This window comes from Tachyglossus aculeatus, chromosome 1, assembly GCF_015852505.1.
Source record: "Tachyglossus aculeatus isolate mTacAcu1 chromosome 1, mTacAcu1.pri, whole genome shotgun sequence".
Classification (NCBI taxonomy): domain Eukaryota; kingdom Metazoa; phylum Chordata; class Mammalia; order Monotremata; family Tachyglossidae; genus Tachyglossus; species Tachyglossus aculeatus.
The window spans coordinates 67,928,668-67,956,370 of record NC_052066.1 but is presented as its reverse complement, the minus strand read 5'-3'; the positions used below and the strand labels follow the sequence as shown (position 1 = coordinate 67,956,370).

General features: G+C 52.3%; 1 protein-coding gene across 2 annotated transcripts; it reads left to right on the top strand.

Annotated features, from left to right (window-relative positions):
- Positions 1-991: 991 nt before the first annotated feature.
- AP2M1 (adaptor related protein complex 2 subunit mu 1) lies at positions 992-21,169 on the top strand. Of its 2 annotated transcripts, none has more exons than XM_038750239.1 (12): positions 992-1,054; positions 14,060-14,191; positions 16,538-16,803; positions 17,513-17,595; positions 18,239-18,244; positions 18,444-18,579; positions 18,691-18,832; positions 19,648-19,767; positions 19,877-20,012; positions 20,112-20,209; positions 20,383-20,494; positions 20,589-21,169. In XM_038750239.1, exons 2-12 carry the CDS (start codon positions 14,118-14,120, stop codon positions 20,721-20,723), a joined length of 1,308 nt encoding a protein of 435 aa, XP_038606167.1. In that variant the 5' UTR covers positions 992-1,054; positions 14,060-14,117; the 3' UTR covers positions 20,724-21,169. The 2 variants fall into 2 exon arrangements, with proteins under 2 accessions (XP_038606167.1, XP_038606175.1); XM_038750247.1 differs by lacking the exon at positions 992-1,054 and adding an exon at positions 9,948-9,970.
- The last annotated feature ends 6,534 nt before the right edge of the window (positions 21,170-27,703 follow it).

Here is a 27,703-nt window from a genome sequence, read left to right as displayed (position 1 = left end):
GCAGAAACTCCTCACCCTGGGCTTCCAGGCTGTCCATCCCCTCGCCCCCACCTCCCTCACCTCCCTTCTGTCCTTCTCCAGCCCAGCCCGCACCCTCCGCTCCTCTGCCACCGCTAATCTCCTCACTGGGCCTCGTTCTCACCTGTCCCGCCGTCGACCCCCGGCCCACGTCCTCCCCCTGGTCTAGAAGCGAGCTCTCTTCCTCCCTTCAAGGCCCTACTGAGAGCTCACCTCCTCCAGGAGGCCTTCCCACACTGAGCCCCCTCCTTCCTCTCCCCCTCCTCCCCTTCTCCATCCCCCCCGCCCTACCTCCTTCCCTTCCCCACAACACCTATATATATGTATATATGTTTGTACATATTTATTACTCTATTTATTTATTTTACTTGTGCATATCTATTCTATTTGTTTTATTTTGTTAGTATGTTTGGTTTTGTTGTCTGTCTCCCCCTTCTAGACTGTGAGCCCACTGTTGGGTAGGGACCGTCTCTATATGCTGCCAACTTGTACTTCCCAAGCGCTTAGTACAGTGCTCAGCACACAGTAAGCGCTCAATAAATACGATTGATTGATTGATTGATTCATTCATTCATTGATGCTGATTTTCCCAGAATGCTCTGAGGAGGGCGGCTGGAGGCGGAGCGGGGCCCGCCGGGATATGTAGTCCTCCCGTCGAACGTGCGGGGGTGGAAAAAGGCAGGCCGATCCCGAGGGCTGCCGGGAGTTGTAGTCGGCGGGGGCGCCGCGGGGGCCGCTGGGTATTGTAGTCCCTGGTGGGGGTGGCGCCTGCGCAGTGCTGGCGGGGCGGAGTCCCGGGGGGGTGCGCCGCGGGTCCTGCTGGGTATTGTAGTCCCTGGCGGGGGTGGCGGCTGCGCAGTGCTGGAGGGGCGGAGTCCCGGTGGGGGTGCGCCGTGGGGGCTGCTGGGTATTGTAGTCCCTGGAGGGGGTGGCGCCTGCGCAGTGCGGGCGGGGCGGAGTGCCGGCATTGCAGTGAAAGCGGAGGGCCGGGGCGGGGGGCGGGCGGCCATCTTGGGAGCCGGCCCGAAGGCGCCAGGTGAGAGCCCGGCTTCGCCCTCCGGGGGGGAAGCCCTGACCCTTGACCTCTGACCCCTCACCCCCACACCAGCACCCCTTTCCTCTCCCTCCCCCCCCCACCCCGGAAACCGGGGAACGCTGGCTCCTCTGCCTGCGCCCCTTCCCCCCAGGCTGGATTCGAACTCAGGTCCTTCTGATTCCCGGGGAACGATTAGAACTCAGGCCCTTCTGACTCCTGGGTCATAATTAGGACTCAGCTCCCTCCAACTCCTGGAGCAGGATTAGAACTCAGGCCCTTCCGACTCCTGGGGCAGGATTAGAACTCAGGTCCTTCTGATTCTCGGGGCAGGATTAGAATTCAGGCCCTTCTGATTCCTGGGGCACGATTAGAACTCAGGTCCTTCTTGCCGGGGCACGATTAGAATTCAGGCCCTTCTGGCTCCCGGCCCACGATTAGAACTCAGGTCCTTATGACTCCTGGGGCACAGTTAGGACTCAGGTCCCTCCAACTCCTGGAGCTGGATTCGAACTCAGGCCCATCTGACTCCCGGCCCACGATTAGAACTCAGGTCCTTCTGACTCCCGGGGCACAATTAGGACTCAGGGCCTTCTGACTCCTGGGGCACAATTAGGACTCAGGCCCCACCAACTCCTGGAACAGGATTAGAACTCAGGCCCTTCCGACTCCCTTCCCCACAGCACCTGTATATGTGTATATATGTTTGTACATATTTATTACTCTATTTATTTATTTATTTATTTTACTTGAACATATCTATTCTATTTATTTTATTTTGTTAGTATGTTTGGTTCTGTTCTCTGTCTCCCCCTTCTAGACTGTGAGCCCACTGCTGGGTAGGGCCTGTCTCTATATGTTGCCAATTTGCACTTCCCAAGCGCTTAGTACAGTGCTCTGCACACAGTAAGCGCTCAATAAATACGATTGATTGATTGATTGATCGTGGGGCAGGATTAGAACTCAGGTCCTTCTGATTGCCGGGGCACAATTAGAACTCGGGTCCTCCTGATTCCCGGGGCACGATTAGAACTCAGGCCCTTCAGAGGCCCGGGGCACGATTAGAACTCAGGCCCTTCTGACTCCCGGGGCACGATTAGAACTCAGGCCCTTCTGACTCCCGGGGCACGATTAGAACTCAGGCCCTTCTGACTCCCGGGGCACCATTAGAACTCAGGCCCTTCTGACTCCTGGGGCACAATTAGGACTCAAGGCCCTCCAACTCCTGGAGCAGGATTAGAACTCAGGCCCTTCCGACTCCTGGGGCAGGATTAGAATTCAGGTCCTTCTGATTGCTGGGGCATGATTAGAACTCAGGTCCTTCTTATTGCCGGGCCATGATTAGAACTCAGGTCCTTCTGATTGCCGGGGCAGGATTAGAACTCAGGTCCTTCTGACTCCCCGGGGCACGATTAGAACTCAGGCCCTTCTGACTCTCGACCCACGATTAGAACTCAGGCCCTTCTGACTCCTGGGGCACAATTAGGACTCAGGTCCCTCCAACTCCTGGAGCAGGATTAGAACTCAGGCCCTTCCGACTCCTGGGGCAGGATTAGAACTCAGGTCCTTCTGATTGCCGGGGCATGATTAGAATTCAGGTCCTTCTGATTGCCGGGGCAGGATTAGAACTCAAGTCCTTCTGATTCCCGGGGCAGAATTAGAACTCAGGTCCTTCTGACTCCCCAGGGCACGATTAGAATTCAGGTCCTTCTGATTGCCGGGGTACGATTAGAACTTAGGTCCTTCTGATTGCCGGGGCACGATTAGAACTCAGGCCCTTCTGACTCCCGGGGCACGATTAGAACTCAGGCCCTTCTGACTCCTGGGGCACCATTAGAACTCAGGCCCGTCTGACTCCTGGGTGTACTAAGCGTTTGGGAGAGTGAGCCCTTTGTTGGGTATGGACTGTCTCTATCGGTTGCTGAATTGTACTTTGCAGGCGCTTAGTCCAGTGCTCTGCACACAGTAAGCGCTCAATAAATACGATTGAATGAATGAATGCATTTATTTTATTTTGTTAGTATGTTTGGTTTTGTTGTCTGTCTCCCCCTTTTAGACTGTGAGCCCACTGTCGGGTAGGGACCGTCCCTATATGTTGCCAACTTGGACTTCCCAAGCGCTTAGTACAGTGCTCTGCACACAGTAAGCGCTCAATAAATACGATTGATGATGATGATGATGCAAGAGGGGACGGGGAACAGTAGCCAGGCCTGTTCCAGGAACGTCAGACATTTCTCCCCTGGATTCCTCTCCCAGCCTTCCTTCTTCTTCCCATTTTTTCCCTCCTTTCCCATCAGCACTCCTTTCGTGAGTTGCTGGTCCCTGGCCGCCGCCGCCTCCTCCCTGCAGTCCCCCGGGGTTGACGCCTGGGCCCTGCCTCCATTTTTCCTGCTGCATTTTCCTTCCCTCATCCGTCTTTCGAGGTCGTCGGCCCCCCTGTCAGCTCCTTGAGGGGCCTGGCATTCATGCAGTCGTATTTATTGAGCGCTTACTGTGTGCAGAGCACTGGACTAAGCGCTTTGGAAGTACAAGTCGGCAACATATAGAGAAGGTCCCTAACCAACAGCAGGCTCACAGTCTAGAAGGGGGAGGCAGAGAACAAAACAAAATATATTAACAAAATAAAATAAATGGAATATGTACAAGTAAAATAAATATCAATCAATCAATTGTATTTGTTGAGTGCTTACTGTGTGCAGAGCACTGTACTAAGCGCTTGGGAAGTCCAAGTCGGCAACATATAGAGACGGTCCCTACCCAACAGCGGGCTCACGGTCTAGAAGGGGGAGACAGAGAACAAAACAAAACTTATTGACAAAATAAAATAAATAGGATATGTGCAAGTAAAATTAATAAATATCAATCAATCAATCGTATTTATTGAGCGCTTACTGTGTGCAGAGCACTGTACTAAGCGCTTGGGAAGTCCAAGTTGGCAAAATATAGAGCCAGTCCCTACCCAACAGTGGGCTCACAGTCTAGAAGGGGGAGACAGAGAACAAAACAAAATATATTAACGAAATAAAATAAATGGAATATGTACAAGTAAAATAAATATCAATCAATCAATTGTATTTATTGAGCGCTTACTGTGTGCAGAGCACTGTACTAAGCGCTTGGGAAGTCCAAGTCGGCAACATATAGAGACGGTCCCTACCCAACAGCGGGCTCACAGTCTAGAAGGGGGAGACAGAGAACAAAACATATTAACAAAATAAAATAAATAGAATATGTACAAGTAAAATAAATAAATATCTATCAATCAATCGTATTTATTGAGCGCTTACTGTGTGCAGAGCACTGTACTAAGCGCTTGGGAAGTACAAGTTGGCAACATCTAGAGACGGTCCCTACCCAACAGTGGGCTCACAGTTTAGAAGGGGGAGACAGAGGACAAAACCAAACATACTAACAAAATAAAATAAATAGAATAGATATGTACAAGTAAAATAAATAGAGTAATATGTAAAATAAATAGAATAATAAATCTGTACAAATATATATATTTGGATATATATATCCAGGTGCTGTGGGGAAGGGAAGGAGGTAAAACGGGGGGATGGAGAGGGGATGGAAGGAGGGGGCTCAGTGTGGGAAGGCCTCCTGGAGGAGGTGAGCTCTCAGTAGGGCCTTGAAGGGATGTGCAGGTGCTCAGCGCTTAGTACAGTGCCTGGCACCCAGTAAGCGTTTAACAGATACCACAGCAGTATCATTACCATCATCATCATTCGTATTATTCCCCCCCCCCCCTTGCCCTTTTATACCTTATTGGACTTTTGGTTTGAAGCTACTACGGTCTCACAGTCTAGTTGGAGATCAGGACGCTTCCTCTCAGGATTGTTCAACGGGTAGGGGCTGTCTCTATCTAATAATAATAATAATAATAATAATGATGATGGCATTTGTTAAGCGCTTACTATGTGCAAAGCACTGTTCTTAGCGCTGTGGAGGATACAAGGTGATCAGGTTGTCCCACGGGGGGCTCACAGTCTTCATCCCCTTACCGTCTTACCTCCTTCCCTTCCCCACAGCACCTGTATATATAATAATAATGATGGCATTTGTTAAGCGCTTACTACGTGCAAAGCACTGTTCTAAGCGCCGGGGGGGATACAAGGTGATCAAGTTGTCCCACGTAGGGCTCACAGTCTTAATCCCCATTTTTACAGATGAGGTCACTGAGGCTCAGAGAAGTTAAGTGACTTGCCCAAGGTCACACAGCAGACTTGTGGTGGAGTCAGGATTCGAACCCATGACCTCTGACTCCAAAGCCCGGGCTTTTTCCACTGAGCCACACTGCTTCTCTAGATATACATCTGTATATATGTATATATGTTTGTACATATTTATTACTCTATTTTACTTGTACATATCTATTCTATTTATTTTACGTTGTTAATATGTCTTGTTTTGCTGTCTGTCTCCCCCTTCTAGACTGTGAGCCCGCTGTTGGGTAGGGACCGTCTCTATATGTTGCTAACTTGGACTTCCCAAGCGCTTAGTACAGTGCTCTGCATAGTAAGCACTCAATAAATACTATTGATTGATTGATATTTATTTATTTTACTTGTACATATTCCATTTATTTTATTTTGTTACTATATTTTGTTTTATTCTCTGCCTCCCCCTTCTAGACTGTGAGCCCACTGTTGGGTAGGGGCCGTCTCTATATGTTGCCAACTTGGACTTCCCAAGCGCTTAGTCCAGTGCTCTGCACACAGTAAGCGCTCAATAAATACGATTGATTGATTGATCCCCATTGTCCAGATGAGGTAACTGAGGCCCAGAGAAGTGAAATGACTTTCATTCATTCATTGTCGTATTTATTTATTTATTATTTATTTATTTAGTCGTATTTATTTTGGAGAAGCAGCGTGGCTCAGTGGAAAGAGCCCAGGCTTTGGAGTCAGAGGTCATGGGTTCAAATCCCGGCTCCGTCAATTGTCAGCCGTGTGACTTTGGGCAAGTCACTTCACTTCTCTGGGCCTCAGTTCCCTCATCTGTAAAATGGGGATGAAGACTGTGAGCCCCCCGTGGGACAACCTCATCACCTTGTAACCTCCCCAGCGCTTAGAATGGTGCTTTGCACGTAGTAAGTGCTTAATAAATGCCATTATTATTATTATTATTTATTGAGCGCTTACTGTGTGCAGAGCACTGTACTAAGCGCTTGGGAAGTACAAGTTGGCAACATATAGAGACGGTCCCTACCCGACAACGGGCTCACAGTCTAGAAGCCCAAGGTCACACAGACAGCGCTTAGAACAGTCCTCAGCGCTTAGAACAGTGCTTTGCACATAGTAACCTCCCCAGCGCTTAGAACAGTGCTTTGCACATAGTAAGTACTTAATAAATGCTATCATTATTATTATTATTTATTGAGCGCTTACTGTGTGCAGAGCACTGTACTAAGTGCTTGGGAAGTACAAGTTGGCAACATATAGAGACGGTCCCTACCCAGCAGCGGGCTTACAGTCTAGAAGCCCAAGGTCACACAGCCAGCGCTTAGAACAGTGCTCAGCGCTTAGAACAGTGCTTTGCACATAGTAAGCGCTTAATAAATGCCATTATTATCATTATTATCATCATCATTATTATTATTATTATTATGATGATGATGATGTGGTGGAGCTGGGATTAGAAGCCATGACCTTTGACACCCAAGCCCAGGCTCTTCCCACCGAGCCACGCTGCTCACCTGTTGCCGAATTGTACTTTCTAAGCGCGTAGTCCAGTGCTCTGCACACAGTAAGCGCTCAATAAATACAATTGAATGAATGAATTTTGCCGGCCCTGGGTTCAAAGCCTCCTCTCTTTGCTTAGCACCGTAGACCTCGGTTAAATACCTCGGTTTAAGCGCTTAGTACAGTGCTCTGCACACAGTAAGCGCTCAATAAATACGATTGATTGATTAAATCATCCCAGGTGGTGGAAGGGAGGCGAGGAAAATTTACACCATAGTGACGGGGTCGGCATTTCTCCCTTTCGCACTTGGCCGGATTCATTCATTCATTCAATCGTATTTATTGAGCGCTTACTGCGTGCAGAGCACTGGACTAAGCGCTTGGGAAGGACAAGTTGGCAACATACAGAGACGGACTCCAGGGTCATCCCAGTGCCTTAGCACAATCCTCGGTACATAATGAGCGCTTCACTATTATTTCTTATTATTATTCATGGGATTTGCTGAGTGCTTACTATGTGCCAATCAATCAATCAATCGTATTTATTGAGCGCTTACTGTGTGCAGAGCACTGTACTAAACACTTGGGAAGTTCAAGTTGGCAACATATAGAGACGGACTCCAGGGTCATCCCAGTGCCTTAGCACAATCCTCGGTACATAATGAGCGCTTCACTATTATTTCTTATTATTCATGGAATTTGTTAAGTGCTTACTATGTGCCAGTCAATCAATTGTATTTATTGAGCACTTACTGTGTGCAGAGCACTGTACTAAGCGCTTGGGAAGTCCAAGTTGGCAACAGATAGAGACGGTCCCTACCCAACAGTGGGCTCACAGTCTAGAAGGGGGAGACAGAGAACAAAACAAAACATATTAACAAAATAAAATAAATAGAATAGATATGTACAAGTAAAATAAATAAATAAATAGATAAATAGAGTATTTGCCAGGCACAGAACTGAGTGCCGAGGTAGATACGAGCTAATCAGGTTGGACGCGGTCCATGTCCCATGTGGGGCTCACAGTCTTCACCCCATTTTACAGATAAGGTAACCGGGGCAGGATAAATTGTGATGTAATAATAATAATCTAGACTGTGACTAGTCTAGTGACTAGACTAGACTGTGAGCCCACCTTCTAGACAGTGACCCCCCTGTTGGGTAGGGACCGTCTCTATAGGTTGCCAACTTGGACTTCCCAAGCGCTTAGTCCAGTGCTCTGCACACAGTAAGCGCTCAATAAATACGATTGAAAGAATGAATAATCTAGACTAGTCTAGACCGTGAGCCCACCTTCTAGATTGTGAGCCCACTGTTGGGTAGGGACCGTCTCTATAGGTTGCCAACTTGGACTTCCCAAGCGCTTAGTACAGTGCTCTGCACACAGTAAGCGCTCAATAAATACCATTGAATGAATGAATAGACTAGTCTAGACTGTGAGCCCACCTTCTAGACTGTGAGCCCACTGTTGGGTAGGGACCGTCTCTATATGTCGCCAGCTTGGACTTCCCAAGCGCTTAGTACAGTGCTCTGCACACAGTAAGCACTCAATAAATATGATTGAATTGAATAATCCAGTGATTATGGTACTTGTTAAGCGCTTACTACGTGCCAAGGACTAAGCGCACTAGGTTAGATACAATTTAATCAGGTCGGACAGTCACTGTCCCCCATGGGACTTGCTCTTAATCCCCATTGTACAGATGAGGTAATCGTGGCCCAGTGAAATGACTTGGCCAAGGTCATATTCATTCATTCATTCAGTCGTATTTATTGAGCGCTTACTGTGTGCAGAGCACTGGACTAAGCGCTCGGGAAGTCCAAGTTGGCAACATGTAGAGACGGTACCTACCCAACAGCGGGCTCACAGTCTATAAGAGGGAGACAGACAACAAAACAAAACATATTAACAAAATAAAATAAATAGAATAAATATGTACAAGTAAAATAAATAAATAGAGAAATATGTAATAATAATAATGATGGCATTTATTAAGCACTTACTATGTGCAAAGCACTGTTCTAAGCGCTGGGGAGGTTACAGGGTGATCAGGTTGACCCACGGGGGCTCACAGTCTTCATCCCCATTTTCCAGATGAGGCAACTGAGGCCCAGAGAAGTGAAGTGACTTGCCCAAAGTCACACAGCCGACAGTTGGCGGAGCCGGGATTTGAACCCACGACCTCTGACTCCAAAGCCCGGGCTCTTTCCCCTGAGCCACGATGTACAGATATATATTCACAGTCTAGAAGGGGGAAAACAGACAACAAAACATGTAGACAGGTGTCAAGACCGTCAGAATAAATAAAATTATAGTTATAGGCACATCATTAATTAAAAAAAAAAGCGCTTGCTTTGGCGTAATAATAATAATAATGATGGTATTTGTTATGCGCTTACTACGTGCAAAGCACTGTTCTAAGCGCTGGGGAGGTAACAAAGTGATTAGGTTGTCCCATGTGGGGGCTAACAGTTTTAATCCCCATTTTACAGATGAGGTAACTGAGGCACAGGGAAGTGAAGTGACTTGCCCAAAGTCACACAGCTGAGAGTTGGCAGAGCTGGGATAGTATTCTGCCCACGGTAAGTGCTCAGTAAATACGACTGTCCAGTGCTCCACCCGGAGTGAGCGCTCAGTAAGTTCATTCATTCAATCAGTCGTATTTATTGAGCGCTCAGTGTGTGCAGAGCACTGGACTAAACGCTTGGGAAGTACAAATGACGGACCAAGGGCCAACCAGCCGGCTACCTACTTCATTCAGTCATTTATTGAGTGCTTACTGTGTGCAGAGCACTGTACTAAGCGCTCGGGAAGTACAAATCGGCAACAGAGGCGGTCCCTACCCAACAACGGGCTCACAGTCTAGAAGGGGGGAGACGGACAACAAAACAAGTGGCGTCAAAACCGCCAGAATAGTTAAATAGAATTAAAGATCTAGACGCATCATTAATAAAATAAATAGAATAATAAGTACGTACAAATATACACCAGTACCGTGGGGCGGGGAAGGGGGTAGGGCAGAGGGAGGGAGTACATAAGTGGTGGTGCCTGGACTTGAACTCAGGTCCTCCTGACTCCCTTTTGTTCATATGTTTTGTTTTGTCGTCTGTCTCCCCCTTCTAGGCTGTGAGCCCGCTGCTGGGTAGAGGACCGTCTCCAGATGTTGCCGACTTGGACTCCCCGAGCGCTCAGTACAGTGCTCTATCCACTGGGCCACGCCGCTTCTCTTATTAGGTTGTTACTGTTAATATTATTATTATTCGTTCAGTCGTATTTATTGAGCGCTTACTGTGTGCAGAGCACTGTACTAAGCGCTTGGGAAGTCCAAGTTGGCAACATATAGAGACGGTCCCTACCCAATAACGGGCTCACAGTCTAGAAGCGGGAGACGGACAACAAAACAAGTAGACATAATAATAATAATTATTATTATTATTATTGTTGTCAGTGGCCCACTGTACAGCCATCCTCACGCTTAGCTGCCCCCAGAACACCCCCCTCCTTCCTCTCCCCCTCCTCCCCCTCTCCATCCCCCCGCCTTACCTCCTTCAATCAATCAATCAATCAATCGTATTTATTGAGCGCTTACTGTGTGCAAAGCACTGTACTAAGCGCTTGGGAAGTGCAAGTTGGCAACATATAGAGACAGTCCCTACCCAACAGTGGGCTCTCAGTCTAGAAGGGGGAGACAGAGAACAAAACCAAACATACTAACAAAATAAAATAAGTAGAATAGGTATGTACAAGTCAAATCAATCAATCCATCAATAAATAGAGTAATAAATATGTACAAACATATACATATATACAGGTCCTTCCCCTCCCCGCAGCACCTGTATATATGTTTGTACATATTTATTAATCTGTTTATTTTACCTGTACATATCTATTCTATTTATTTTATTTTGTTAATATGTTTTGTTTTGTTGTCTGTCTCCCCCTTCTAGACTGTGAGCCCACTGTTGGGTAGGGACCGTCTCTATATGTTGCCAACTTGTAATAATAACGATGGCATTTATTAAGCGCTTACTATGTGCAGAGCACTGTTCTAAGCACTGGGGAGGGGGGATACAAGGTGATCAAGTTGTCCCACGTGGGGCTCACAGCCTGAATCCCCATTTTACAGATGAGGGAACTGAGGCTCCGAGAAGAGAAGTGACTTGCCCAAGGTCACACAGCAGACATGTGGCGGAGCTGGATTCGAACCCCCACCTCTTTTCATTCATTCATTCAATCGTATTTATTGAGCGCTTACGGTGTGCAGAGCACTGTACTAAGCGCTTGGGAAGTACAAGTCGGCAACATCTAGAGACGGTCCCTACCCAACAGCGGGCTCACAGTCTGGAAGGGGGAGACGGACAACAAAGCAAAACATAATAACAAAATAAAATAGAGTAGATATCATCAATCGTATTTATTGAGCGCTTACTGTGTGCAGAGCACTGTACTAAGCGCCTGGGAAGTACAAGTTAGCAACATATAGAGACAGTCCCTACCCAATATAGAGTAATGAGTAATAAATACGTACAAACATATATACATACCTTGGACCTCTGACTCCAAAGCCCATGCTCTTTCCACAGAGCCACGCTGCTTCTCTAACTTGTACTTCCCAAGCGCTTAGTACAGTGTTCTGCGCACAGTAAGCGCTCAATAAATACGATTGATTGATTGATGAGGACAGTGCTTTGCACATCGTAAATGCTTAGTAAATGCCATTATAATGCCATTATAAATGCCATTATTATTATTGTTATGATGATTATCTTGTTCAGGGCGGCATCCAGGGCGATGCCTCCTCCTCAGGTCTTTCTCCTGGCAGGGAAGGGGTGGGCTGCGGGGAGCCAAGTACATGTTGCCAACTTGTACTTCCCAAGCGCTTAGTACAGTGCTCTGCACACAGTAAGCGCTCAATAAATGCGATTGATTGATTGAGCCGGGAATTCAGCTGGTCGTGAGGCGCTCTCATCTTAGGGGCCACACCGCTGCTGGGAGGGGGCATCCTGAGGGGGGTGGGCCCTGCCCCCAAGATGACTGTATGGACTCCCCCCAAGATGACTGTATAGACTCCCCCCTACTCAGCCCCAGCATCCCAACCAAGCCCTCCAGCTGCGGGCTGGCAGGGAACCAAGTGACTCACCGGCTGGAGGTTACCTCCTTCCCTTCCCCATAGCACCTGTATATATGTATATATGTTTGTTCATATTTATTACTCTATATATTTATTTATTTTACTTGTACATATCTATTCTGTTTATTTTATTTTGTCAGTATGTTTGGTTTTGTGCTCTGTCTCCCTCTTTTAGACTGTGAGCCCACTGTTGGGTAGGGACTGTCTCTAATATGTGGCCAACTTGTACTTCCCAAGCGCTTAGTACAGTGCTCTGCACACAGTAAGCGCTCAATAAGTACGATTGATTGATTGATTGAGAGCCGGGGCGGGGGGCTGCGCTCTGCCCCTCCTCTCGCCCCTCCGGAGGGTCGGCTGCAGCTGCCGGACCCTATCTTGGAGGAAGGAAGGTCAACCCTGGACCTGTAATAATAATAATAATAATAATAATAATAATAATAATAATAATAGCATTTATTAAGGGCCTACTATGTGCAAAGCACTGTTCTAAGCGCTGGGGAGGTTACAAGATGATCAGGTTGTCCCTCATGGGGCTCCCAGTCTCAGTCCCCATTTTCCAGATGAGGTCACTGAGGCCCAGAGAAGTGAAGTGACTTGCCCAAAGTCACACAGCTGACAATTGGCGGAGCCGGGATTTGAACCCATAATAATAATAATGATGGCATTTATTAAGCGCTTACTACGTGCAAAGCACCGTTCTAAGCGCTGGGGGGACACAAGGTGATCAGGTTGGCCCACGGGGGGGCTCACAGTCAACCCCCATTTTACAGATGAGGTGACTGAGGCCCAGAGAAGTGAAGTGACTTGCCCAAGGTCACACAGCTGACAAGTGGCAGAGCTGGGATTTGAACCCACGACCACTGACTCCAAAGCCCGGGCTCTTTCCACTGAGCCACACTGCTTCTCTATCTGAATCTGGTGGCAGGGGAGTCTCTGGTTCATTCATTCATTCAATCGTATTTATTGAGCGCTTACTGTGTGCACAGCACTGTACTAAGCGCTTGGGAAGTACAATTCGGCAACCTCTAGAGACGGTCCCTACCCAACGGCGGGCTCGCAGTCTAGAAGGGGGAGACAGACAACAAAACAAAACATATCAACAAAATAAAATAGAATAGTAAAGGGATGATCAAATTGCCGCAGAAACCACCATGGACAACTGTGCTCTTCTTCAGTAATAATAAATATAATAATAATAATGGCGTTTATTAAGCGCTTACTATGTGCAAAGCACTGTTCTAAGCGCTGGGGAGGTTACAAGGTGATGAGGTTGTCCCACGGGGGGCTCACAGTCTTAATCCCCATTTTACAGATGAGGGAACTGAGGCCCAGAGAAGTGAAGTGACTTTCCCAAAGTCACACAGCTGACAATTGGCAGAGCCGGGATTTGAACTCATGACCTCTGACTCCAAAGCGCGGGCTCTTTCCACTGAGCCACGATGATGGTATTAAATTCCGGGATAGTCAAAACAGAGAAGCAGTGAGGCCTAGTGGAAAGAGCCCAGGCCTGGGAGGACCTGAGTTCTAATCCCAGCTCTGCCGCTTGTCTGCTGTGTGACCTTGGGCAAGTCACCGATCTTCTCTGTGCTTCAGTTACCTCATCTGTAAAATGGAGAGTGATTGTGTACATGGATTGTGTCCAACCCAATTAGCTTGTCTTTCCTGGAGCTTAATAATAGTAATAACGATAGCATTTGTTCAGTGCTTACTATGTGCAAAGCACTGTTTGAAGCGCCGGTGGGGGGGGATACAAGGTGATCAGGTTGTCCCACGTCGGGCTCACGGTCTTAATCCCCATTTTACAGATGAGGGAACTGAGGCTCAGAGGAGTTCATTCGTTCATTCAATTTATTGAGCACTGGACTTAGCGCTTGGGAAGTACAAGTTAAGTGACTTGTCCAAGGTCACACAGCAGACGTGTGCCAGACAGGCTGTGGTTGGGCCGACCGCTCCCTCCTCCCTTCCTCTCTCGTCTGTCCCTCCCTCTCCCCATTCCCGTTGTGGGATAAACAGGAACCGGAGGGCCGCAGGGGAGGGGCCGGCGAGGAGCGCACACTGCGACTCGGTGGAGAGCCCGGGGTCCCCCAAGGAGCCGGGGAAGCACGAAACGACCCCCCCCGTCCCGTCTTGACGGCCGGGGCACCCCCACTTCTCGTGACTCACCCCTTGACTCGCCCTCTCTCCCCGTCCAGCCATCCCCCGGGTCTGATCCCCAAGCACGCCATGGGCGGAGGACACTGAGCCGCCACCATGATCGGAGGGCTGTTCATCTACAACCACAAAGGGGAGGTGCTCATCTCCCGCGTCTACCGGGATGACATCGGGTGAGTCCTCCCCCGGTGACCCCTGCCCCCCGCATGAGGGGCCGGGCCGCACCCCCTCTCCCCCCATCCCCGTGCCCGTCAGAAGCTCCCCCAGGCCGGGCCCACCCCCGCCTCCTTCGCGGAGACCGCCCGGCCCCCATCCCCGCCTCGTGTGGCCCAGGGAGACCAGGAATTCGGGCCTCGGCCGGCCCCTTTCCCGATGACCCAGAGAGGCCTCTCCCGTTAGGAAAGGAAAAACCAAATAGCCGGTTGCCCGCTAATCCACTCGGGCAGCAGCGTGCAAAGAAGAGGGCCTCTCCGCAGGCCGTGCGCGTCCTTTTCCTCCCTTGGTGTTTCCAAGAGGATGGGCTCCCTCTGGGATCCTCTGAACAGGGAGCATCCCGGTTGTCCGGCCACCGGTTTCTCTTTGCCCCGCCATCCCCGTTGCTGCCTTAGCTGGTCCTCAGATCATCATCATCAATCGTATTTATTGAGCGCTGACTAGGTGCAGAGCACTGGACTAAGCGCTTGGGAAGTACAAATTGGCAACATATAGAGACAGTCCCTACCCAACAGTGGGCTCACAGTCTAAAAGATAATAATGGCAGTTATTAAGCGCTTACTATGTGCAAAGCACTGTTCTAAGCGCTGGGGAGGTTACAAGCGATCTGGTTGTCCCACGGGGGGGCTTACGGTCTTCAACCCCATTTTACAGATGAGGTAACAGAGGCCCAGAGAAGCTAAGCGATTTGCCCAAAGCCACACAGCTGGCAACTGGTGGAGTGGGATTCGAACCCGCGACCTCTGACTCCAAAGCCTGTGCTCTTTCCACTGAGCCACGCTACAAATATAAGCCCTTCTGCCCAGGGGGTCTCTGTCCTGGGATTGGAGGTTACCGGAGAGCCTGGCCCGAAGTCGCCGTGGGGCAGAAGGAAATGAGGAAGCTTCCTGGTGGGGAGGGGGTGAGCGGGACCACTCCTGCCTGGGAAAATTGACAGGAGAGCAGGAGGTGGGAGAACCTGGATTCCCCATCATCACCGTCTCCCTCTCCCCTCACTTAGGGGGGCACGGCGGGGGGGAGGGAACCCAACCTGTCCCCCCCCCCCCCCATCCCTTCTTTCTTTCACCCAAAACAGCGCTGCCTTCTCCCCACTGAGCTGAGTTGCCCCAATACCGGCGTCCGAGCCGGACTTTTCCGCTGGCTTTCCGCCCCCGCCACCTTGTTCTTCCTTAACCGCGGCTTGCGGAGACGGGGCCCCGGGCCCGGGGAATGGCTGCCCGCAGCCCACTGCCGCCCGAATCCGGCTTCCCGCAGGCTGCATGAACTCTCCCTCCGGCGCAGTGTCCTCGTAGGGAGGACGGCGGTCCCCCGGCCTGAGCTGAGCTGGGCGGATGAGCCCTGCTTCCGCCGGCCGCGCCCGTTGCATGCCGCCGTGCCCCGTCCTCTGGCCGGCCCGGGGCCCGTCTGTCCGTCCGTCTGTCTCTCTGACCCATGGTGTGTGCCTCCTGTGTGTGTGTTTAACCCTTTCTCTTGTTGCTGTCCCTCTCCTCCTTTCCTCGCTGACGCCATTTCTCTCATCCCATCTCATTGGCTGCCATAGCAATAGGTAAGCGGCCTGGCAGCTGCCGCCCGGGGCCCGGACAGGTGGGCGGGGGAAGGCCCCTGGCCCTCTTCTGTCGCTCCCCTCTCCCCCCCTTCTCCATCTGGCTCTTGGGCGAGTGTGGTGAGGGTGCCCAGCCTTCTCTGGCTCAGGCCTGCTACCTCTGGAGTGGCCCTCGGCTTCCCTAGGGGGCTGAGTGATTCCCGAGGGGGCTGATAATAATAATAACGATGGCATTTATTAAGCGCTTACTATGGGGAGGTGATCAGGTCGCCCCACGGGGGGCTCACAGCCTTCATTTTCCAGATGAAGGAACTGAGGCCCAGAGAAGCGACTTGCCCAAAGTCACCCACCTGACAAGTGGCGGTGCCGGGATTTGAACCCGTGACCTGTGACTCCGAAGCCCGGGCTCTTTCCACTGAGCCACGCTGCTGCGGCTAGCGACCGCAGCGGGCCGGACACGGACCCCCCTCCACCTCCCTTCAGGATGAGGCAGGGATTGGGCCCTTCATGCCGGACTGGCACCCCGTGGTGCCAGTTTCCTCTTGGCGGGACCTGGCGAGCGCCCCACACCCACCCCTCTGTCCGGCGGCTGGCGATTTCTGGCCGGGGACCCCCGGCCCCTCAAGGAGGCAGGAGGGGAAGGGTCTCTGTGGAACCGGCGTAGAGAGACGGGGTCTTCTTGGGTCTTTGTTGCAGCGTTGGTGGGGAGGGGGACCGGGTGCTGAGCGGCCCCCGTGTCCTCTCCCCTCCGCCACCCTCACAGGCGGAATGCGGTGGACGCCTTTCGGGTAAACGTGATCCACGCCCGGCAGCAGGTGCGCTCCCCCGTCACCAACATCGCCCGCACGAGCTTCTTCCACGTCAAGCGGTCCAACATCTGGCTGGCCGCCGTCACCAAGCAGAATGTCAACGCCGCCATGGTCTTCGAGTTCCTCTACAAGATGTGCGACGTCATGGCCGCCTACTTCGGCAAGATCAGCGAGGAGAACATCAAGAATAACTTCGTGCTCATCTACGAGCTGCTGGACGGTGAGGTGGTGGGGGGGAGTCGGGGGCCGACGTGGGCCACTGGGATGGGGCGGGGGGCCTGAGACGGGACTCCCGCGTCCCAACTGAGGGGGTCAGGGAGAGCGGGGGCCGAGCCGGTGGGTCTCCAACTCCAGTTCTGTCCACTCGCGTGCTCTCTGGCCGCTTTGGGTCTCTCCGAGCCCTTGTCCCGGCCCCGAGGAGAGGGACGTGGGTTACCTCGGCGGGCTGGGCCTCGCGGGGAGCGGCTGTCCGTCTCTGGTCCCCGGGAGCCCCTGCTTCTTGCTTGTGGGTGGCTACCACTCCTCCCCAAGGCCCCGTCCTCCCGGGGAGAGGGGAGCGGGGCGGGAAGGGGGCCCGCCCCGGGCCTTGTCTCCGTTCCGTTGCAGGTTGGGACCTGGATGCGGGGGGCCCCCCGCTCACCCCCGTCCCACCCACTGGCCTCGCTGCTACTCTGCTGTTATTTTTTTAGGTTTTGATTTTTATTGCATTCTCATGCGAAAGTCAAAACCTAAAGAAAACGCTGCAAAGCTAGACGACTCTGCCGTGGGAGGCCCCGCCGCCCAGGGGAGCCGCACCACGCGGGGGGGACCCCCGCCGCTCCGCCCGAACCGAGGCGGTGGGGACGGGGAGGGGCGCGCCGGCCGGCCGGCCAGCCGGCGAAGAGCGGAGGAGCCCGGCCCGAGGGCTGACGGCTCTCTCCTCCCCGCAGAGATCCTGGATTTTGGCTACCCACAGAATTCGGAGACGGGGGCCTTGAAAACCTTCATCACTCAGCAGGGCATCAAGAGCCAGGTACCGAGCCGGGGTCAGGTGGCGGCCGGGAGGAGAGGCGGTGTCGGGGGAGCCTTCCCTCGGCCGGGGGCCCGACTTATTCCCTCCCCGGCTGTCACCACCCATGCTGGGATTTGGGCCTCTGGCTCGAGGCCCAGTCACGTTCCTTTCCTCTCCGCCCGCTTCCCGGACGGGAAATGCCGGGTGAGCGCTGTCGCCGTGGTCATCAGCTCTTCCTGCAGCACGTGATTAGCGTTTGGCAACCGGGAAAGAGCTGAGTCGGCATCACCCGAGCCAGGGCTACAACTCAGGCCCTTTCCTTTAGGGATCGGGGGCACAGGAAGGGATCTGAGGAGCTGAGCTTCCCGCTTCTGGGGGTGATAGGAGACCCCTCTTCCCCCCGCCCCCGGCGCCCCTAGCCCAGCTGTCAGACTGACCCTTCCGCTCACCCGGCGGTCTGGCCCTCTAGGATTTTGTCAATCAATCAATCGTATTTATTGAGCGCTTACTGTGTGCAGAGCATCGAGTACGTCGCTGTGGCTTCACGGTAGACTTCAACCTCATGAGCCTTTCTTTTCTCTCCTTGCCTTTCCCTTTGTCCTACGTTTCCGCGGCTGCTGGTTGTTTCTCCCCCGACCCTGGGCATCTTATCCCGGGCTTCCAGCATCAGGTAGGCCGGTCTCTTTTTTCCCCGCTATGTCCCCTCTAGCTCGGCCCCACCGGGACAGGTCCACGAGTGGCTGCTCATGGCAACGAAAGGGCCAGTGCTCCGGGGGAGTGATGCCTCGGGTGGGCGGGCGGGCGCGTGCCGTTCCTCCTGGGTGTCCTCCATCCCCCCACTCTCTGCCCACCACCCCCCGCCATTGCAGACAAAGGAGGAGCAGTCCCAGATCACCAGCCAGGTGACGGGGCAGATCGGCTGGCGGCGAGAGGGCATCAAATATCGTCGCAACGAGCTCTTCTTGGATGTGCTGGAGAGCGTCAACCTGCTCATGTCCCCTCAGGGTGAGGACCGGTTTCGGGGTGGAGGTGGATCTGCACCGGTGCCGGGAGAGGGGCTGGAAAGGAGCCCGCAGGGCGGGTCACCTCCTCACCTGTTCCGCCCCGGATCTGCAGGGCAGGTGCTGAGCGCCCACGTGTCTGGGCGTGTCGTGATGAAGAGCTATCTGAGTGGCATGCCGGAGTGCAAGTTCGGAATGAACGACAAGATCGTTATCGAGAAGCAGGGCAAGGGCACAGCCGACGAGACGGGCAAGAGGTGATTTGAAGGAGGGAGACGGCTCTCGTCGTCTCTCACCCTCCCCCGCCGGAGGATTACGCCTCCTGGCCCCAGAAGCCGACCTCACGGATGTAGCTGGGGGCGGGAGGGGGCTCTGAAGTAACCCCCCATCGGGGCACCGTTGTCCCGACGGTTGTCCGGTCATCAGGTGCCCTTTGGCTCCGAGCAGGGGGTGGGCTCCGCGGGGGAGACCGATCCCCACAGCTCATCGAGCTGGGCTCCGACCTGACTCGCCCCAGGCCCCTGACAAGACCGGAGAGTTTCCAATCAGGGTTGAAAAGCCCCTAGACGGTGGTACCGTGAAGACCGTCCCTCCCCAGTCCCCATCTCGCCCCGGCACTCAAAGGAAACGACGGCCCCCTGCGATATTAAGCCTCCCGCTTCGTCCCCGTGGAAACCTCTTCCTCCGCGGCTCCACCGGGCTTTGTGTGGTAGGGGAGAGAGAATTATCAAGTTTAAGGGTCCTGGACTCCTCTTAGGACCCTCCCTTGTCCCTGGGGCGAGAAGAGGTGACCTGCGCGTCAGGAGGTGCTCGGCCCGAGTCGGAAGGACAGAGGCCCGGGGTGGGATCGAGACCCGCCAGAACAGTGGCGGCCGGGGAGACCCCCTCAATCAATCAATCAGTCGTATTTATTGAGCGCTTACTGTGTGCAGAGCACTGTACTAAGCGCTTAGCACTGTACCCCCCCCGCCCCAACCCCGGAAAAGAGATCTCCCATCCCCGAGGAGAAAGGGCCTCCCCACGCTGTCCCCAACATCCCAGCCGGCTAGTCAGACCCAGCCTCTGCCCGCAGCGGGAAGCAGTCCATCGCCATCGACGACTGCACGTTTCATCAGTGTGTCCGGCTCAGCAAGTTCGATTCGGAGCGAAGCATCAGCTTCATCCCACCCGATGGAGAGTTCGAGCTCATGAGGTGGGCCGGGGCGGGAGGAGGAGCAGAGTGGGGGCGAGCGAGGGGGGCGCGGAGGCCTCCGTCCCACCGTCCCCTCACCCTCTCCACCCCCCGGCCCGGCGGCCCGCAGGTACCGGACGACCAAGGACATCATCTTGCCTTTCCGCGTGATTCCGCTGGTTCGGGAGGTGGGCCGCACCAAGCTGGAGGTCAAGGTGGTCATCAAGTCCAACTTCAAGCCCTCCTTGCTGGCGCAGAAGATCGAGGTGGGTGGGGAGGGAGGGGAGTGGGGCCGGGGGAGATGAGGGAGGGGAGGACCGCTCCCCTTGGACGTCTGGGACGCTTCCAACCGGTGCCGGTTTCAGGTGCGGATCCCGACGCCGCTGAACACCAGCGGGGTGCAGGTGATCTGCATGAAGGGGAAGGCCAAATACAAAGCCAGTGAAAACGCCATCGTCTGGAAGTGAGTGGGGCCCCGGGAACGCGCACCGGAGCAATCCTCCCTTCCCGCTTCCCAGCCCTCGCGGGGCTCTCCGTCTCCTCTTCCCCTTGGACCCTTCCAGGAGGTGGGGGGTGGGGGGTGGGACTCCAGCCTCTGGAGGATCCCTTGCCAACCCGCTGCCCCCGTGTCCTCAGAATCAAGCGCATGGCAGGCATGAAGGAATCTCAGATCAGCGCCGAAATCGAGCTGCTCCCCACGAACGACAAGAAGAAGTGGGCCCGGCCTCCCATCTCCATGAACTTCGAGGTAACGCCGCCGCGGGTGGGAGACGGGGGGGGGGGGGAGCGGGGTCACCCTGGTCCGTCCGTCCACCCCCTCGATGTCCCGCCGCCCCTCCCAGGTGCCGTTTGCGCCCTCGGGCCTGAAGGTGCGCTACCTGAAGGTGTTCGAGCCGAAGCTGAACTACAGCGACCACGACGTCATCAAATGGGTGCGCTACATCGGCCGCAGCGGCATCTACGAGACGCGCTGCTAGCCGCCCGCGGCCCGGCCCGGGTGGTCCCCGGGGAGGGGCGGGGGCCCCCCCGACGCCACCGTGTCCCCTCCCCGTCGGTGTCTCCTCCGTACTGCATCGCTGCACTCCCCCCGCTTCCCCCGACCCCCACACAGCCCCCCTAGACTAGGCCTGGACCTCCCGCCCTCCCCGGAGCAGGACCTGGGGAGCAGTCGTCTCTCCGTCCCGGCCCGTCCGGGCTTCCGTTTTGAGTTTTGCGACCAAAGCCGCGTGCGGGGGGGGCCGTGGGACTGGGCCTGTAGGAGGGGGCTGGAGCCCCTCATCTCTGCACCCCTCAAAAGGCCAGTAACATTCCCCCCCCCGCCCCGTCTCCCCCTTCCCTCCCCCCTGCTTCGGGATAGTGTGAGCTCCATTTTGTACACGTGTGACTCGTCCAGTTATCGGCTCAATAAACCCTGTAGAGCGAAGGCTGTGGGCTGAGCGTCTGTCAATCAATCAGTCGTATTTATTGAGCGCTTACTATGTGCAGAGCCCGTGTCTGTCGGGATGGCGAAGGGAAGGGCGGGTTCGGGACTACACCAGAAACCAACGGGACCTGAATTTCTAGACTGTGAGCCCGCTGTTGGGTAGGGACCGTCTCTATATGTTGCCGACTTGGACTTCCCAAGCGCTTAGTACAGTGCTCTGCACACAGCAAGCGCTCGATAAATGCGATTGATTGAATTGTGGCTGGGATCCACCCTGCCCTCTATGCCATCCCTGAGCGTGGCTCAATGGAAAGATCCCGGGCTTTGGAGTCAGAGGTCATGGGTTCAAATCCCAGCTCCAGCAATTGTCAGCTGCGTGACTTCGGGCAAGTCACTTCACTCCTCTGGGCCTCGGTTCCCTCATCTGTAAAATGGGGATTAAGACAGTGAGCCCCCCGTGGGACAACCTGATCACCTTGTTACCTCCCCAGCGCTTAGAACAGGGCTTTGCCCGTAGCATTTAGTAAGTGCCATCATCATCATTATCAGTATTATTACCTCCAGCCATTTGCTTTCCCAAATCAAGAGGAAGAGGAAGGACGGTAGGGGACAAGCGGCGGAGCTGGAATTAGAACCCGGGTCCTCCGACCCCAAGGCCCAACTGACCGACGTTTACCACATTCCTGTCACCAAAACGTGGCCTGGACGTTAAACCGACGGCAAATCAAACATCTTGACCAATTCGGTCTGAGGCGGGTAGCTGTCATAAAATGGGAAGATCTCGTCCCAAAAAAGATCCTACCACTTTGTAGCGTCAGAGGCACGCGGAAAACGGTTTGATCCTCCATCTAGGTGAGTCATAAAAGGATGCTCAAGAGTGTAAACTCAGTGTGGGCAGGGAATGTGTCTGCTTATTCATTCATTCATTCATTCAATTGCATTTATTGAGTGCTTACTGTGTGCAGAGCACTGTACTAAGCACTTGGGAAGTACAAGTCGGCAACATATAGAGGCACATCGTGGTGCTTATCACGGTGTTGTACACTCCGAAGCTCTTAGTGCAGTGCTCGGCACTCATTAAGTGCTCAATAACTACGACTGAATGAATGGGAAGGCAACCGGGGCTAACCTTTGAGGGTAAAGTCTGCGGTCGGCTGCGGACCCCACGACAACACTGGAAGTGATGGGACCAAAGCGTGTGACCGGAAAAGTAGGAGTCAGGAGGACCTGGGTTCTAATCCCAACTCTGCCACTTGTCAGCTGGGTGACCTTGGGCAAGTCACTTCACTTCTCTGGGCCTCAGTTTCCTCATCTGTAAAATGGGGCATAAGACTGTGAGTCCCACGTGGGCGAGGGGCTGTGTCTACCCCAATTTGCTTTTATTCGTCCCAGTGTTTAGTAGGGGGCCTGGCACATAGTGAGTGCTTAACAACTACCATAATAAAAACTCTTGTGGATCCACTACCAAAACGATTGCATAGGGAGGTGGGGCGTCTGGGAGAGATGTCTCTGTGGCGTCGCTATGTGTCGGAGATAGTACGATATTTGTTAAGCGCTTACTATGTGCGAAGCACCGTTCGAAGGTCTAGGGGAGATACAAGGTCATCACGTTGTCCCACGTGGGGCTCAGTCTTAATCCCCATTTTACAGGTGAGGTAACTGAGGCACAGAGAAGCTAAGTGACTTGCGTTTGGGCCGAAACGCTCTGGGCGTGTTACTCCCCTCCTCAAAACTCTCCAGTGGCTACCAATCAATCTGCGCATCAGGCAGAAACTCCTCACCCTGGGCTTTGAGGCTGTCCATCCCCTCGCCCCCTCCTCCCTCCCCTCCCTTCTGTCCTTCTCCAGCCCAGCCCGCAACCTCCGCTCCTCTGCCGCTGCTAATCTCCTCACCGGGCCTCTTTCTCGCCTGTCCCGCCGTCGCCCCCCGGCCCACATCCTCCCCCTGGCCCACAATGCCCTCCCTCCGCACATCCTCATCAAGCTAGCTCTCTTTCTCCCTTCAAGGCCCTGCTGAGAGCTCACCTCCTCCAGGAGGCCTTCCCACACTCAGCCCCCTCCTTCCTCTCCCCCTCCTCCCCCTCCCCATCCCCCCAGCTTTACCTCCTTCCCCTCCCCACAGCACCTGTATATATGTTTGTACAGATTTATTACTCTATTTTACTTATACAGATTCACTATTCTATTTATTTTATTTTGTTAACATGTTGTGTTTTAGTTGTCTGTCTCCCCCTTCTAGACTGTGAGCCCGCTGTTGGGTAGGGACCGTCTCTATATGTGGCCGAATTGTACTTCCCAAGCCCTTAGTCCAGTGCTCTGCACACAGTAAACGCTCAATAAATACGATTGAATGAATGAAGTGGCGGAGCAGTGATTAGAACCCACGACCTCTGACTCCCAAGCCCAAGCTCTTTCCACTAAGCCACACTGCTTCTCAAGACAGCATAGGACAGCATTAAGACATTCTGCTTCATAAGACAAGAGCAGGGAGCATTGGCGACATGTTATCAATCAATCAATCGTATTTGAGTGCTTACTGTGTGCAGAGCACTGTACTAAGCGCTTGGGAAGTACAAGTTGGCAACATATAGAGATGGTCCCTACTCAACAGTGGGCTCACAGTCTGTTTTTTTTATGTTTATGTTTTATTTTGTTGTCTGTCTCCCCCTTCTAGACTGTGAGCCCGTTGTTAGATAGGGACTGTCTCTATCTGTTGCCAGAGTTGTACTTCCCAAGCGCTTAGTACAGTGCTCTGCACACAGTAAGCGCTCAATAAATACGGTTGAACGAATAGGGGGGAAATGAAGAGCTACACTGCAAATGTGCCTCAGTCAGTTTTTGATTTTCCCATATACACCAAAGCCTTTCTTATTTCCCAACCCTGTTATACCGTACTCACCCCAGCAGTTAGCATAGTGCTCTGCACACAGTAAGTGCTCAATGACCTATCGATTGACAGGTTGGTTGATCTTTAACTTTTGTTTTATGCTGTCGAGTCGTCTCCGACCCATAGCAGCGTGGGAAGCAGCGTGGCTCAGAGGAAAGAGCTCGGGCTTGGGAGTCAGAGGTCGTGGGTTCTAATCCCGACTCCGCCATTTGTCAGCTGGGTGACTTTGGGCAAGTCACTCAACTTCTCTGGGCCTCAGTTCCCTCATCTGTAAAATGGGGATGAAGACTGTGAACCCCCCCACCGTGGGACAACCTGATCACCTTGTGACCTCCCCAGCGCTTAGGACAGTGCTTTGCACATAGTAAGCACTTAATAAATGCCATTATTATAGTGACGCCATGTTTTCATCAACATTGACCGAAGCTCCAGTGGGCCCTTTCCACACTTCCCAGCACTAGGGATGTTCATTTTCCTATTAACCCATCCCAGGATAATTTGAATTTAAATTCATTCATTCATTCATTCAATCGTATTTATTGAGCGCTTACTGTGTGCAGAGCACTGTACTAAGCGCTTGGGAAGTACAAATTGGCAACATATAGAGACAGTCCCTACCCAACGGTGGGCTCACAGTGTTAAAGGGGGAGACAGAGAACAAAACAAAACATATAAATAAAATAAATAGAATAAATATGTACAAATAAAATAGAGTAATAAATATGTACAAATAAAATAAAAGTACATTAATATTAATTAATTAATTACATAGACCTTATTTTCTCAAAGCACTCTTTCCTCAGCACCCTGAAAAGCACTTCGCTCCTCCGTGCTTTAGTTACCTCATCTGTAAAATGGGGATTAAGACTGTGAGCCCCATGTGAAACAGGGACTGTGTCCAACCTGATCAGCTTGTACCAAGCTAATCAACCACGCGAGAAGCAGCGTGGCTCAGTGGAAAGAGCTCGGGCTTTGGAGTCCGAGGTCATGAGTTCAAATCCCGGCTCCGCCACTTGTCAGCTGGGTGACTTTGGGCAAGTCACTTCACTTCTCTGGGCCTCAGTCCCCTTATCTGGAAAATGGGGATGAAGACTGTGAGCCCCCCACCGTGGGACAACCTGATCACCTTGTAACCTCCCCAGCGCTTAGAACGGTGCTTTGCACATAGTAAGCGCTTAATAAATGCCATCATTGTTGTTTCAGGGGCAGATCAAGGGCAATCGATCAATGGTATTTATTGAGTGCTTACTAAGTGCAGAGCACTATGATAAGTTCTTGGGAGAGCTACAATTTAAGAGAATTAGCAGACATGTTCCCTGCTAATTAATCGCTTAGTACAGTGCTCTTCACAGAGTAAGCGCTCAATAAATACTATTGATGATGATGATGCCAATAATGAACTTACTGTCTGGAGGGGAAGACAGACACTAATATGAATAATTTAAAATGTAAAATGTATAATTTAAAGATATGTACAGAAGTACCGTGGGGTTGGGGATGGGGCAAATATCAAAGGTCCAAAGAGCACTGTACTAAGTGCTTGGGAAAGCACCCTTCAACATAATAATAATAATAATAATAATAATAATCGTGGCATTTAAGTGCTTACTACGTTCCAGGCACTGCATTAAGTGCTGGGATAGATCCAAGCAAATTGGGTTGGACACAGTCCCTGTCCCACTTGGGGCTCGCAGTCTTAATTCCCACTTTGCAGATGAGGTCACCGAAACCCATTCCTTCATTCATTCAATCGTATTTATTGAGCGCTTACTGTGTGCAGAGCACTGCACTGAGCGCCTGGAAAGTACATTTCAGCAATAGACAGAGATAATCCCTGCCTACACTGGGCTTACAGTCTAGAAAGCCCAAGAAGTAAAGTGACTTGCCCAAGGTCACACAACAGATGAGTGGTGGAGCTGGGATTCGAACCCACCACCAGGTTCTGCTTAAGAGAAGCAGCGTGGCTCAGTGGAAAGAGCACAGGCTTGGGAGTCAGAGGTCATGGGTTCTAATCCCTGCTCCATCACTTGTCAGCTATGTGACTTTGGGCAAATCACTTAACTTCTCTGTGCCCCAGCTCCCTCATCTAATAATAATAATGGCATTTATTAAGCACTTATTATGTGCAAAGCACTGTTCTAAGCACTGAGGAGGCTACAAGGTGATCAGGTTGTCCCACGGGGGGCTCACAGTCTTAATCCCCATTGTACAGATGAGGGAACAGAGGCCCAGAGAATAATAATAATAATAATGGCATTTATTAAGCACTTACTATGTGCAGAGCACTGTTCTAAGCGCTGGGGAATTTACAAGGTGATCAGGTTGTCCCACGTGGGGCTCACAGTCTTCATCCCCATTTTACAGATGAGGGAACTGAGGCCCAGAGAAGTTAAGTGACTTGCCCAAAGTCACACAGTTGACAAGTGGTGGAGCCGGGATTTGAACCCACGACCTCTGACTCCAAAGCCCGGGCTTTTTCCACTGAGTCACACTGCTTCTCACGCTGATTATCTTGTATCCCCCCACCCCGCTCCCAGTGTTTAGAACAGTGCTTGGCACATAGTAAGTGCTTGAAGCAGCGTGGCTCAGTGGAAAGAGCCTGGGCTTTGGAGGCAGAGGTCACGGGTTCCAATCCCAGCTCTCCCAATTGTCAACTGTGTGACTTTGGGCAAGTCACTTCACTTCTCTGGGCCTCAGTTCCCTTATCTGGAAAATGGGGATTAAGACTGTGAGCCCCCCGTGGGACAACCTGATCACCGTGTAACCTCCCCAGTGCTTAGAACAATGCTTTGTACATAGTAAGTGCTTAATAAATGCCATCATTATTATTAAGAAATACATTATTACTATTATTATTATTCTGCCTCCAAGGCGCAGGCTCTATCCAGTCTGTCGTTCCCCATTCACGACCACCTCAGTCTAGATGGGGAGACAGACAGTCATATGAATACATAATTTATAATATATGACTAAAAGATATGTATATAAGTGCTTTGGGGTTGGGGTGAATAGCAAATGTCCAAAGAGCACTGCACCAAGAGTTTGGGGGAGCAAAATACCACAGAATTAGCAGACACCTTCCCTGCGAACTATAAGTTTACAGACTAGAGGTTTACGTTTTGTTGTCTGTCTCCCCCTTCTAGACTGTGAGCCCACTGTTGGGTAGGGACTGTCTCTATATGTTGCCGACTTGGACTTCCCAAGCGCTTAATACAGCGCCCTGCACACAGTAAGCGCTCCAGAAATACGATTGAATGAATGAATGGAGGGGGAGACGGACGATAATAAGAATAGATAAGTAATTTATAACATATAATTTAAAGATCAGTACATAAGTGTTGTTAAAGATAGGTACGTAAGTCCGTTGGGGGTGGGGCTAATATCCAAATATAAAAAGGTCACGGATTGAGGGGCATAAGAGACAACCTTCGCATCAAGCAAAAACCCCTCACCCTGGGCTTCAAGGCTGTCCATCCCCTCTCCCACTCCTACCTCCCCTCCTTTCTGTCCTTCTCCAGCCCAGCCCGCACCCTCTGCTCCTCTGCCACCACTGATTTCCTCACCAGGCCTCGTCCTCGCCTGTCCCGCCATCGACCCCCGGCCCACGTCCTCCCCCTGGCCCGGAATGCCCTCCCTCCGCCCATCCGC